General features: G+C 44.4%; 1 protein-coding gene across 1 annotated transcript in view; it reads right to left on the reverse strand.

Annotated features, from left to right (window-relative positions):
• LOC120375904 overlaps positions 1-14,791 on the reverse strand; it is a 40,301-nt gene that overhangs the window by 8,957 nt on the left and 16,553 nt on the right. The window contains exons 16-23 of the mRNA XM_039496922.1: positions 13,962-14,360; positions 13,381-13,551; positions 12,714-12,871; positions 11,546-11,686; positions 10,600-10,738; positions 8,795-8,985; positions 7,390-7,515; positions 5,838-6,036 (exon numbers count right to left, since the gene is read on the reverse strand). Of these exons, the coding sequence (XP_039352856.1) occupies positions 5,838-6,036; positions 7,390-7,515; positions 8,795-8,985; positions 10,600-10,738; positions 11,546-11,686; positions 12,714-12,871; positions 13,381-13,551; positions 13,962-14,360 (1,524 nt within the window). The remainder of the gene's footprint in view (positions 1-5,837; positions 6,037-7,389; positions 7,516-8,794; positions 8,986-10,599; positions 10,739-11,545; positions 11,687-12,713; positions 12,872-13,380; positions 13,552-13,961; positions 14,361-14,791) is intronic.

Consider the following 14,791-nt stretch of genomic DNA (forward strand, 5'->3'; position numbering starts at 1 on the left):
TTACATGGAAGAGCAGATCTTTGAAAAACTAATCATTCAAATCCCAACCTTACAGTTAATGATTTTAGCAGAGATTGTGGCTGATAGACATTAAGAAGAAAATATATTTGTTACAAATCTAAAAAAAGGAAAAAAATCTTTACATTTTAATTTGATCATTCATATTGGGAGATTGGAAAGGAAGTTGAATTATGAGAAAGGGGAATAATAAAATAGAGGAAAGAAACAGTTATTAAATTGCTTTGGAAATTCCACTATGTTTTTCTCTCTAGGTTTGCAGACAGACATATTCCATATTGACTAAATGTTTGCATCCTCAAATGTAGCCAACATTTTGATAGCTTGTATATTTCAGCTTTGTTTGTCAATAAACAGCAGTTAGAACTTTTATGTAACTACAAGTCTGGTTACATCACAATTTACAGTTTGAATGCTCATATGAGGGAAAGTAAAAGCTTTGCCATTGATTTCTGTGTTTGTATAAGGTTTCTTACTGCCAAGCTGAGGGTAGGGACTCCATTCTGCAGCAGAATGGAATGGAATGGAGACAGATGCACCAAGATTACATATTTCAAGATTTCCTAGGATTGAAACCTTCTAGTTAGGGCAAAAAGCCAGATCCTCAAAGGTATTTAAGTATCTAACATCCATTGATTCCAAAGATCTTGTATAGTCCAAGTAATCAAATCCATCCTCAGGCCTGAGTAAAGATGCAAGAACTCAAGTACTCGGTCACCATGCTCCTAATCTTGTTCTCTTGCAAAAACTCCCCCTGGAAGTTAAGACAATCTACTGTACATTATGATGAATTCTCACCATATACATTATTCTCCTCAAAAACAACAAGGAGTCCAGTGGCACCTTAAAGACTAACAGATTTATTTGGGCATAAGGTTTTGTGGCTAAAAAATCTCACTTATTATTCTCCTCAGAAATCTGCAGTTTCACCTTCCTTTATCAGTAGAGACTGAAAATATCTAAGATTTAGACCTTATTTTTTCCTTTGAATTTTAACTGACGGAATTTTGATTCTGACTATCTGGCCTATAGCAAGAACATCATTCTGATGAAAACTGACTTTTTGCTTCTGGAATCCTTCTGGAAATTTCCAGAAGGATGGGGGATTGCAAAAGAGAGTGTACACACAATGCACTTCAATTTTTGAATAGTCTAATAAAAGATTATCTGAATTTTGTAAACGTCTATACATTATTTTTATGGTTGCAAAGATAGGCTCTGATCCTGGAAACAGTTTACACACATGCTTCATTTTACACATCTGAGTAGAACCTTTAGCCTGGTCTACACTAGGCGTTTAAATCGGTTTTACGAGTGTAAAACCGATTTAACGCCACAACCGTCCACACTAGGAGGCACCTTATATCGATTTTAATGGCTCTTTAAATCGGTTTCTGTACTCCTGCCCGACGAGAGGAGTAGCGCTAATATCGGTATTAACATATCGGAATAGGGTTAGTGTGGCCGCAATCGACGGTATTGGCCTCCGGGAGCTATCCCACAGTGCACCACTGACCGCTCTGGACAGCATTCTCAACTCGGATGCACTGGCCAGGTAGACAGGAAAAGCCCCGCGAACTTTTGAAATTCATTTCCTGCTTCGACAGCGTGGAGAGCTCATCATCACAGGTGACCACGCACAGCTCATCAGCACAGGTGACCACGCACAGCTCATCAGCACAGTTAACAATGCAGTCTCCTGAGAATCGAAAAGAGCCCCAGCATGGACCGCTCGGGAGGTAATGGATCTGATCGCTATATGGGGAGAGGATTCAGTGCTAACAGAACTGCGTTCCAAAAGACGAAATGAAAAGTATTTGAAAGAATTTCTAAGGCTATGACTGCTAAAGGCCACAGCAGGGACTCCGTGCAGTGCAGAGTGAAAGTTAAGGAGCTCAGACAAGCCTACCAGAAAACCAAAGAAGCAAATGGAAGGTCCGGGCAGGTCGAAAAACATGCCGCTTCTATGCTGAGCTGCATGCAATTTTAGGGGGCTGCGCCACAAGTACCCCACCCCTGACTGTGGATTCCGAGGTGGGGGTTGTAATCTCTGCCATGTCTGAGGATTATGCAGACGGGGAAGATGAAGAGGAAGAAGAAGAGGAAGACCTCGCAGAGAGCACACAGCACTCCGTGACCCCCAGCAGCCAGGAGCTTTTTATCACCCTGACGGAATTACCCTGCTCCCAGCCCTCACAAGCAACTATTGCAGAGAATGACGCCCTGGAAGGGAGCTCTGGTGAGTGTACCTTTGCAAATAGCAAACAGTGTTTTTTAAGCAAGCCTTTTTTAATGATTGATTTGCCCTGAGCACTTGGGATGCATTCGCAGACAGTGTAGTTACTTAGAAAAGTTTGTTAACATGTCCGGGGATTGAGAGGAAATCCTCCAGGGACATCTCGATGAAGCGCTCCTGTAGGTACTCCAGAAGCCTTTGCAGAAGGTTTCTGGGCAAGGCATCCTTGTTCTGCCCACCGTGGTAGGACACTTTACCATGCCATGCATGTAGCAAGTAATCAGGTATCATTGCGTGGCAAAGCATCGCAGCGTATGGTCCCGGGGACTGCTGGCATTCAAGAAGCATCCGCTCTTTATCTTGTTCTGTTATCCTCAGCAAAGTGATATCGTTCAGGATAACCTGGTTAAAAATCAGGAATTTAAGTAAGGGGGGTGGCCATTTTTCTACTGGGTTCGTGGAATGCAGCAGCTTAAAAACACTTTCCTGCACGTGGGAGGGAGGGGTGAAATGCCGATGATCTTTTCTGTTTGGTCACCGGCGAGGCGATCTTCCCAAGCTACCGGACAAGCAGTGGGTGGGGAGGAAGGTTGTTGATTAGCAGGGAGCTAGCGTGGTATTAGCCATGCGTTGGGGGGGGAGGGGTAAATCACTGAGACAGTGGCTTACCATGGCCGCATGCAAGCTGAATCCTGATGCCTGGACCTGTGTCTGTGAGATCTGTAACCCCAGAGATGCAAGCAGTCACTATTAAGATGAAAATGCGACCTTGTAGGGAAATCACATGTGCTATGTAAGGTGAATAGTGCTTTTCACTGTGAAAGAGTATAACCATTGTTCTGTAAAATGTATCTTTCTAAATATTTATCTCCCTCATGCAGCTGCAAATTTTCCCTCCTCCATCCCAAAGGCTAGCACAGATAAGGCGGAGGAAAAAGAAGACGCGAGATGAGATGTTCTCAGATATTATGGAAGTTACACGCAATGAAAGAGCTCATCTGAATGAGTGGAAGGACGTGGTTTCAAATTACAGGAAAGAGGCCAGTGAACGTGAGGACAGGAGGGACAACCGAGATGAGAGGTGGCGGCAGGAAGACCGGCAGGAAAATCAGCGGTGGCGGCAGGAAGATCAGCGGTGGCGGGATGCAACTCTGGGGCTGCTGCGTGATCAAACTGACATGCTCCGGCGTCTTGTGGAGCTTCAGGAACGGCAGCAGGATCACAGAGTGCCGCTGCAGCCCCTGTATAACCACCCTCACCATGTTCCTTAGCCTCCTCACCCAGACGTGTAAGAACGCGGGAGGCCTGCACCCGCCCACTCCACCCCGTGGACAGCCCAACCAGAAGGATGCCGTTACTCTGAATTTTTTTAATGGCCTTCTCCATCCCTCCTTTCCTCCTCCCAAAGCACACCCTTACTTCTCTCCTCTTTTTATAATGAAAAATAAAGAATTAATGCTTTTAAATGAGAGTGACTTTATTTGCATAAGTAAGCTGTACTCGAAGGGGAGGGGAGTTGCTTACAGGGACTGAGTCAATCAAGTGTTCATCAACAAACACAGCAGTCACACTGTACCCTGGCCATTGATGAAGCTCGTTTTCAAAGCTTCTCTGATGCGCACCGCCCTGGTGTGCTCTTCTAATCTCCCTGGTGTCTGGCTGCGTAATCAGCGGCCAGGTGATTTGCCTCAGCCTCCCACCCCGCCATAAAGGTCTCCCTTACTCTCACAGAGATTGTGGAGAATACAGCAAGCAGCAATAACATAGGGGACATTGGTTTGGCTGAGGTCTGAGCGAGTCAGTAATGTGCGCCAGCGAGCGCCAAATGCACATTCCACCACCATTCTGCACTTGCTCAGCCTGTAATTGAACAGATCCTGACCACTGTCCAGGCTGCCTGTGTATGGCTTCATGAGCCATGGCATCAAGGGGTAGGCTGGGTCCCCAGGATAACGACAGGCATTTCAACATCCCCAACTGTTATTTTCTGGTCTGGGAAGTAAGTCCCTTGCTGCAGCCGTTTAAACAGAGTAGTGCTTCTGAATACGCGAGCATCATGAACCCTCCTGGCCATCCCACGTGGATGTTTGTGAAACGGATCCACCAGTGCTTGCAGCACCATTGAAAAGTACCCTTCCGGTTTACGTACTGGGTGCCCTGGTGCTGCGGTGCCAAGATAGGGATATGGGTTCCATCTATCGCCCCACAGTTAGGGAATCCCATTGCAGCAAAGCCATCCACTATGGCCTGCACGTTTCCCAGAGTCACAACCTTCGTAGCAGCAGCTTAGTGATTGCTTTGGCTACTTGCATCACAGCAGCCCCACAGTAGATTTTCCAACTCCAAATTGATTCCCGACTGACCGGTAGCTGTCTGGTGTTGCAAGCTTCCACAGGGCTATCGCCACTCGCTTCTACTGTGAGGGCTGCTCTCATCTTGGTATTATGGCGTTTCAGGGCAGGGGCAAGCAAGTCACAAAGTTCCATGAAAGTGCCCTTACGCATGCGAAAGTTTCAGCCACTGGGAATCGTCCCACACCTGCAACACAATGCGTCCCACCAGTCAGTGCTTGTTTCCGGCCCAAAATCGGCGTTCAATGGATAGAATCTGCCCCATTACCATCAGGATCTCCAAAGCGCCGGGCCCGCGGTTTGAGATAATTCTGTGTCCACGTCCTCATCACTGTCATTCCGCCTCTTACTCGCCTCGGTTCAAGGTCCTGGTTCAGCATATACTGCACGAGTGCGCGAGGTGTTTAAAACATCCACGATTGCGGTATGGAGCTGAGCAGGGTCCATGCTTGCTGTGCTATGGCGTCTGCACGGTTCACCAAGCAAAAGGGCGCGAACGGTTGTCTGCCGCTGTCAGGAGGGAGGGAGGGGTGAGGCTGTACCCAGAACCAAATGATTTTTGCCCCATCAGGCACTGGGATCTCAACCCGGAAATGCCAAGGGGCGGGGGAGGCTGCGGGAACTATGGGATAGCTACGGAGTAGCTACCCACAGTGCAATGCTCCAGAAATCGACGCTAGCCTCGGACCGTGGACGCACACCACCGATTTAATGTGTTTAGTGTGGTTTATAAAATCTGTTTTACAAAACCGGTTTATGCAAATTCGGAATAGTCCCGTAGTGTAGACGTACCCTTTGACTCATGGGACCAGGACCAGAGGGGGGGGCAAGAGGGGCAATTTGCCCCAGGCCCCGAGCCCCACAGGGGCCCCCACCAGAGTTTTTCAGGGCCCCTGGAGCGGGGTCCCTCACTCGCTCCGGGGGGCCCGGAAAACTGTTGCGGGGCCAGGCGCAGGAGCTTCTTCTGCTCCCGGTCTTCGCCGGTGGGGGGTCCATCCGCACCCGGCGAATTACCGCTGAAGACTGAGCGGGACCCGCCGCCGAGTTCAGCTACTTGGTCGGCGGGTCCCGAATCCTCTGGGCGGCCCTGCATGGGACTCCTCAAATGTATAAAATTAAGCACATACTTAACTTTCTGCTGCAGGATTGGCGCTTCAGTTTTTAGCACATGAGAACTTTTTCACTCCAGCAACAGTTTTTGAGTTGGATTAAAATGAAATTATTGACTGTACCTTTACCTGATTGAAGAATTAGTGTCTCAAATGACCTATCACTCCTTTTGTTTTCCTCCAGTGTCTGAACCAGAGACTTCAACAATGGAATCAGTTTTCGATGGATGACTGCCCATGTGCTGTGGGGGACACCAGCAATACCATAAAATCTGGTCCCTTGGTAGTTTTCAAAGCATTGTGATGTCCCAGAGAGAAGAGCCTGAAATAGCACAGATCAGACAAAGACAAACACACTTGTTGTTCATATGTGAGTCATTAATACCACTGCAAATGCAGCCTGTCATTCTTAATATTTCCATGCAAACCTTGTTCATGCAAATCAGTTTATAACAAGACTAGGAGGTGTGACCTGTGCTACAAACGTGCCTAATCACAAATAATTTGGGGGTTCCTAATGAGTGTATGGCTGGGTGGTAACGGGCTCACAGCTCCCATCTCTTTAATCTGTCCACATTCCTGAAGCTTGTGTAAAGGGTTTTAAGACCAAAAAAAAATTAATTTTATGTGTTTAATGTCCCCAGTTTATGTGGGATGTATTTGCAAGTGCCATATACATGGTCAAACTCTCCCTCTCCGACACTGCAGTATAATAACCTTATTTCATTTAGAGTAATAAGCTGGAGTTCAGCTATAGATATAGGTGACAGACTCATGGGGAGTGAAAAGAAGCTGAGATGTAAGAGGAAGGGGAACTTCAGGAGACCAAACATCATAAGGCATTTTGAAGTAAGGGAAAGAGAAGAGGGGAGGTGTTCAGCCATGACCACCCTGATAACTCCAGTGATCATTTTTTTTAACCAACGTAGCCTAAAATAGACAGACTATGTAAACTGGCCACTCAAAAGGACAGAGAGCCTGATCCAAACCTGCATGAAATCAATTGAAAGACTTCAACTGATGTCAAGAGGGTTTGGATCTGTATCTAAATTTTTCTGGACACAGCCCTTAATTAAAACATTATAGATACCAAGGGTGGGATTTTCAAAAGCACCTCTGTGATTTAGGAGCACAAGACCCATTAAAAGTCATTGGGATTTGTGTTTCTAAGTCATGCAGGGCATGTCGAGACTGCAATAAAACACCTGCAGCTGGCCCATGTCAACTGACTCAGGCTTGTGAGGCTTGAGCTGCAGGGCTATAAAACTGCAGTGTAAACATCTGGGCTCAGTATGGAGCCCAGACTCTGGGACCATCCCACCTCCTGGGTTCCTAGCAGGTACTGTCACACTTCATGGGAGTACCTTTAGGAGGAGGATGTTCACCTGTTAAAAATGTAGATCCAAACTGACATCTTGCACATCATTCTAACACTGCTGCCAAAATATTACATATCTTAATTGAATTTTTATTTTGTGTACAAGTTTCAAAGTCCACGATAAAATAAATTCTTAAATTAAACTAATTCTTGCAATTCTCAAATAGGGTGATTTGTTTTTCTGCGTGTCTGATTCCATGCTAAGATTTTATTCTAAGAACATACCAACAGCCTGTCGTTGCTGGAAAAATTGGGTAATACATAGCATTATCTCAAACCTCCAGGTGAAGTCAGTACCTTTGCCTGCAGAGCCTGGATATCCAACAAGTCCCTGAGATATTCCAGTCTGCTGTATGCAGACTCCACATTGACCTGTTGTTTCATTATATGTTCCTGAAATTCAGCAACATGATGTAGTATGACCTAGAAAAAATGGTATGAAATATTAGCAAATGAGCAAGCAAGTTGCCTAAATTAAGGATTGCATTTTTCTTATGATTAAAATAGAACTTTATCTATAAAGCTTGTGTGACTGTATCAAGAATAGTGCACTCAGTGCTAGTCATCTCATCACCAAAGCAATCCAGACAAGTGCTGAGAGTTCAGGGAATACTAACAAAAATGATTAAGGGGCCTCAAGGGACTAATTTAAGAGAAAGACTGAAATAAATAAATATGGCAGCTGGATCAAGCAGTGACGCGGGACGTGATAAAAGCCTGCAAGAATTTGAAAGGTGTAAACATCAAGGAGGTTTGTTTTGGATAGAATAATTCAGAGTAACAGGGTAAAATTAAAAGGAAAAGCTTCCAGACAATGAAATCTGATAGGTGCTAGATGAAGGCATGACCAACACAAACACATAAGAACGGCCATACAGGGTCAGACCAAAGGTCCATCTAGCCCAGTATCCTGTCTTCCAACAGTGGCCAATGCCAGGTGCCCCAGAGGGAATGAACAGGTAATCATCAAGTAATCCATTCCCTATCGCTCACTCCCAGCTTCTTGCAAACAGAGCTAGGGACACCATCCCTGCCCATCCTGGCAAAGTCACAAGTCAATAAAAAGAGAAAAAGAGTCCTATTTATTTAACTAGTCACTTCACTGGGCTATGGATAGCATTTGAAGCTTCATTTCTTCATACATGTAACATATGACTGGGAAAGCTTTTGAGAATCAGTCCCTAGGGATGATCTTTCATGATCTAACTGGTCTTATCTAGCTCTAATGTCTATGATGCCATGTAACAGATTTCATGTTTTTTTAAACTGCTAACATGAAGAGGTTCTGTACCAGTCAGAAACATAACACTAAACATCGTATTTGGCAATTCCTCTTTCTAACTCCTAATTTCAGTCTGGCCAGTTTGACTCCTAACCAGCACTGTTTCACAATCAAACTGGATTTTCTATCTCAAAGGAAATATGGCTTTACCATTGCTAACAGCATAGTGCTATATTTTTCTGTACAAGTTTAAAATTGATTATCTGAGTAGCAGCTGTTTAGGATGACTGACTTTTGTTTAATATCATTCTGCTCACTTTCTTCTTCAGCCTAGTCTGTGGATAAGGGAGGAGAAGGCCCTGTATGAGATGGGAGGTTCTTGGGCAGTTAAAACTGGCTTTAAATGTGCTTCAAAGGGAAACCATAGTTTCCTGCAGAATAAGGTTAGTGATATTTAACTCAACCTAACAGTGACCTCACCTTTCTGGGCTTGAATTTGGGTGCTGTCTCTGTGTTAAAGTTCTTGCTCCTTTGCCATACTTTCTCCTTCATCTGCCTTTGTAATCGGCCTTCCTCGAGTTGCATCTTTTGAATAAATTGAACCATTTTTTCCAGCGCTTTCCTGATCACCAATATAACTCGAACTTCTTGCTCTTTCTCATCTCTCTCAGCTGTAGGTACAGAATGTTAGCAATTACTCTCAGCTTGGAAACTGAGTCCTCAGGAGTGGTTATATAAGGGAAGCTACTGAATTTCTGAGATGGATGAAGGGCATGGATTAAATGCCCTAACAGGAATTTTCAATTTCTGATTCTATTGATTCTGTGGCATGCTGCACAAAAATGATTTATCTGTCAGATCTGTTCACCCGCTATTTCCTCTTTTAACTTTTAGGACACCCATGAGAACTTGCTATAGATTTATTAAGAGTGTGAGTTCTACCAATCATAGTGCAGTTAAAAAACAAAACAAAACACCTCAGTGAGGTTGACATACAGAACCATTGCACAACAGTGTGAGATTTCTGGGGCAACTGGCAGGATTTTGCATGGGATTTTGAGACACTGTTCAGGTCTGCAGTGAGATTTCTCAAGATGAGTGAAAATCACCCCTGTGCAGACCGTCAGACAATGGTCCTGCTATTTTAGGGAACTTTCCTGGCTTCTGCACTACCCTGGTGGAATTGGATAGTGAAAGGATCTGAGTCCTCGCTCCAACGCCCTTTACCCAGATGCCTGCCTGACCTTGAGGACTCCCTTTTCACTCTCCCATGTGTCAGAATCCTCATATCCCGATCAGGCTGGGCCTAGGATTCTGGGAGACTAAACCCTCAGTCTCGTCGTGGTCACTTAGGATAGGGGTGAGGGTGTCCCCACTCCGTGGTGCTCTCTCCACACCGGCCGCTTCCCCAGTATGAAAAGTAAGGGGGGAAATGGGAACGGTTGAAGGAAACAAGGCATGGGGAACGTGCCAGCAGCCGTCTCTGGGAAGTTCACAGTCTGTTCCTCCCCACCAGGCCCTGGCTGTGCTGCGGTGATACCACGGGTCAGACACTGTCTCTGGTGGTGGCCACATGCCCTCAGGCTCAGGGTGATGGGGACTTTCCCCCCAGCATCGCCCCTCCCCCTTCGGGGCTATGGCCCCCTCCGAGTCTGGCCTGCAGGACACCTCGCCTGGTGCCGTCTCCCTGCGCTGGGCCGGCTGCCCAGGAGCCCCCTCGCGCTCCCCAGTCTGGCTCTGGCGTTACCGGGGGCACGGCCGGCGTCCGCCCCCCAGCAATGGCCCCGCAGCTCCGTGCTGGAGCCCAGCCCCGGCTCACCGTCGGTGTGGCTGGTCTGCGTTGCTCCAGCTCCAGCTCCCCAGCTCCACTCGGCCTGCTCCGGCTCCAACTCCCCTTAGCTCTGCTCTCAGCATCCCTCACATGGAGGGCGGGACCCCCGGCTTCAGACTCCCTCACTGGCCTGCCTGACCTGTCAATCGGGCTAACCTGGAGCTCTGGCCTCTCCCCATTGGCCCTGGGGACTGTAAGTCTCAGGATCTTGATTTCTCATTGGCCCTTCTCCTTTCTTTTGGTATTGAGAGAGGGCCAACAAAAAAAACCCACTCACTTTCAGTAAGGGCCCAACATATGCATCACTTCAGTCCCATTTCAGCCCTATTTTGAATGATTAAGTGGGATTTAAGTATTGTACCAGCCTTGCTCTGGCCCTGTGCACAGGGGTGATTTTCACACAGTATGTACAAAAGGGCCTCACTTTCTTCCTGTTAAAGCCTCTGCTTCCTACCTTTAGATAACAAAGACAGTTCAGAGCCCAATAGCCTGCTCAGATCCCTGGCAGTTCTTCTTTGAGCTTCCTGAAGAGAGGATTCTTCAAGGAAGTGACAGGTTTCCTCAATGTCTTTTAATTTATCCTTGTACCTTATCTGTAAGAAGCAGGACAGAAATTATCACTAAAAGAACAGGAGTACTTGTGGCACCTTAGAGACTAACAAATTTATTTCAGCATGAGCTTTCGTGAGCTACAGCTCACTTCTTCGGATGCATAGAAGAAGTGAGCTGTAGCTCACGAAAGCTCATGCTGAAATAAATTTGTTAGTCTCTAAGGTGCCACAAGTACTCCCGTTCTTTTTGCGGATACAGACTAACACGGCTGCTACTCTGAAACCAGAAATTATCACTGATATTATCTGCTGTGACAGGAAAGCCTAAATAACCCAGCTGTTCCAAAAAGTTCTTATAGCGCTACAGATAACAGGAATAACTGTGATGGCCATGGTTAGAAAGAATAAGGCTTTTATCTATACTTTCTTCTCCTCCTAGCCTCCTCCCTTAGTTAACAGAGGATTCACACTCTGTCCTAACATCTGTCATCTCGTTTCCCCTCTGTCTTGTCTTCCTTTACCCAGTCCCTTTCTGATTGCATATAGATTGATCCAAAACTCATTGAAGTTATTGGGAGTCTTCCATTGATTTCAGTGAGCCTTAAAACAGATCCATTCTGAGTTTTTACTGGAGATTACTCTGCTACTGTGAGGCAACAGCAACTAAAATAATAGCGACTACAGGAGTGGGCTTGTCTACACTGGGGATTTTTGCACTGGTATAACACAATACTGTAGCTGCACCAGTGAAAATACCAAGTGTAGATAATGTATTGGTGTAAAAAAAGACTTGGACTGACAGTATGTGAAGAATTAGTTGAAGCCAGTTACAAAGAGGATCCACTGCACCTTCTGTGCCTTTCCTTCCTTTACAGCATCAAGGACATCAAGAAATATAAAGTTTAGCTCTTTAAGAAGCTCTTCTTCCCTTTCTCTTTGGCGGTGCCAGTACATTTGTCTTGAATTTATCTCCTTTTCCAGAATGCTCAGCTGAAAAACAACACCAAAAGCAGCAGCTCAGGTTTTTAGGGTTCTGAAGGAAGCTCAGAAACCTATGTATTGTGTGTGATTCTCTATGCCAGTGAGGAAACCCTTGTTCCACAATTTCTACAAATTCTCCAGCCTGACAGTATAGGCACTTACTTTGCATTAGAGAGATGAATACTTTGCAATGGGAAGTTGGTGCAGGTTTACACCTTTCACTTTAGAAGTTTATGCTTCAAAGCTGTAATGAAGGTAGCATGAATTTCAGTGGGGAATGTGACAATGTAGATGAGGAAAAAGGGGTGACAAAGAGATGAAAAAAATAAAGTGTGTAGAGGAAGGGAAAACAGTGGGATATTGGGAGAATAGGTGGGAGCAACAATTAATTTATTTCAGATCATTTTCAAGTATAAAGTGTAATAAAACATTTAAATTAACTTTTATTGAACTGTGGGAAAATATAAACTGGGAAGCAGACTTTACAGTTTCCTGATCCAGAACTCAATACTACCTGCCACAGAATGGATCCTTAAGATGTCACAGAAGTCTGTCAACCCTGATAATGCGTGTTCAAAAATGAAGATACTAAAACTAGGAGGCCTCCAATACCCTCTTTAGAGAACTATCTACCCTTGCCCCCAAATGCCACTCAATGCCCCCAAATCACATAAAACCACCCCAAACCCACTCTCAGAAATGTTTGGTAACCAAATCCCTTGTAAGTAGGTAACAAACTTCTAAAAAAAACGTACATTCCAGTTATGGCTGGATTTCCTTCTATACTAATTCCAATTCCAACAACACCCTGTTCTGGGAGCTCACTCATGTACATACAGTACAGTACAATAAAAAAAATTGTATATACTCTGGTAGTGACAAACTCACACATCCACTAATAGAAATAGCTGTGGTCTGTTTAGTTAGGATACTGAAGCAAGCAGAATTGTCTCCCCATAGTTTGAAAGCATAAGCAGGGAATTTCTAATCATTGTCAAATCTGGAAGAAATTCTGATTTGTTGGGGCTCTAATTACCAGATCTGGGTCTGCTGCTCCTCTTGGTAAAGCTCCTAGGGACTGAACAATAGGAATTACAATGTTTGTCCAAGGATCAGTTTGAGCACCTATAACTGGGCCAGTTTCACCTGTAATAGGATCTATGGTTCTGGCACCAACTGTGATAGGGACAAGACCTGCAGAAAGGCAAAATAAATAAATATTTTTTTTAGAATTCAGAGGATGAGGAGAGTGAGCCATTTAATTTTTGTGCATCCAGTTCAGTGATTGACATTTATTAAACCATAAAAGGAAGTGACTATGATCTTAAATAGCCCATTGATAAAACAAACCTCTGAGCTAGCCCTGCAGTACTGAGCTGCCATGTACACAGCTGAGTTCAGGTCCGAAGCAAATATCTCTTGTTCCTGAACTGACATGAATTGGGAGCACTGTGGGGGGCTGTATCTCTAGTTATCTTTTCTGGCCACTGCAGTGGCCTAACTCTCTTTCACCATTAAGTTGAAGCTGACTGTTGGGTACAGGTCCACATCAATCAGAATTTCACATTCAAATTTGTATGAATGTATTAACTTTTTCTTTGTCACTACACATTACTGATTCTGAAAGTAACACAGATATTGGTGACAGTCCTGCCACTGCCTCACTATGGCTTTATGCTGTGTGATCCAGTTTCTTCCTCCACCTTTTCCATCTGCATCTTCCATGGTTCCTGCTAGTGGGGTGGGATGCCCAGTGTTCCAATCACATTCTACTCCTAGGATGGGCACCATCAAATCTGACCCACCAGGATCTGGGATTTTCATTCCAAACACTGCAGGAATCCACATCTCTGTACCAGGATATTTGATAATCCCTAATACATTTGAAAAAGAAGAGAGGAAGATATCAATACGTGCTGCTAAACTGAATGGAAATTGTTTCTTGATGGAAATAGCCATTTAACTTTTAGAGGCTGATGAATGCACAATTAATCTCATTAGTTATCCAAATGATACCTGGCTGAGCTCATAGAGTAAAGATTTGCTAAAGACAGCAGGTATTTGGCATGTGTTTCTTATCCCACTGTAGTTCTAATATGGCACAGAATGCTTATGCTATTTTGGGCCAACTTCTCCGATGATGTGATTAGATATGGCTCCATTGATTTCAAAGGAATTTCATCCATTTACATCAGTGAGAACCTGTCTCTAAATCATTAAAATAGGCTCACATTACTTTTGTTCTAAGCGATTTTTTTCAGTAGGTTTTATGCAATGTACGTACCCAATTTGCCACCATTACTTTTGAGGCTTGAAGCTATTTCGTGTTGTTTCTCCAAACTTTGCAGCCGGTAAATTGCATGATGGAGTCTAATTGACAATGACTTTTTCATGTCTTCTACTGCAGCCTTCAGGACTTCCCGCTTGTCTGCTGCTAAGGACATATCTTCACAAATTGAATCTTTATACTGCCTCAGGGCTTTAACCACATGGATCTGGGTGACAAGAGTGTTAGCTTCCAACAGTGCCTGGTAACCTCCTGCATGGGGCAGCACTTTATCTTGTTTAAGGCAAGCTCCATGTATCCGAGCAGTCTTCCTACTCAGAGGTTCAGAGAAGGAATCTCCAAGAAGCAATAGGCTTCCCGAGGGTCCCATCAGCCCCCCAACTGGGACCAAATCTCCTGTAGTCAAGGAACAGTGAAAGGAAATCAGAACATCACCCAGACTTTATGGACCTGTTCCATTAAAATCAATGGCAAAAAATTAACGTATTGCAACAGGAAGAGGATCAGGTCCTAAATGAGCAAGTAAAATAGACTAAAATGCTGATGTCCACTGTTTACAATTTATAACTGATTTATAACTTTAAAATACTTTAAATGTATCTGTTACTTTGACTTTAGAAAATTGTGTTGCATTTGCAAAATTAGAATGTTAACAATAAAATTGGATAATAATACCTATAGCTCTAATATAGTGCTTTTCATCTGTAATTCTAAAAGTTTTTCACATAGGAGATAAGTATCATTATTAGAGGTGGGCAGGAAACTGTTTTTCTGTCCTATGAATATTTTTGAGAGTTTGAAAATTTTCACAGTCCTGAATCAGGAAG

The sequence above is a fragment of the Mauremys reevesii genome, linkage group 12 (genome assembly GCF_016161935.1).
Source record: "Mauremys reevesii isolate NIE-2019 linkage group 12, ASM1616193v1, whole genome shotgun sequence".
Lineage (NCBI taxonomy): Eukaryota > Metazoa > Chordata > Testudines > Geoemydidae > Mauremys > Mauremys reevesii.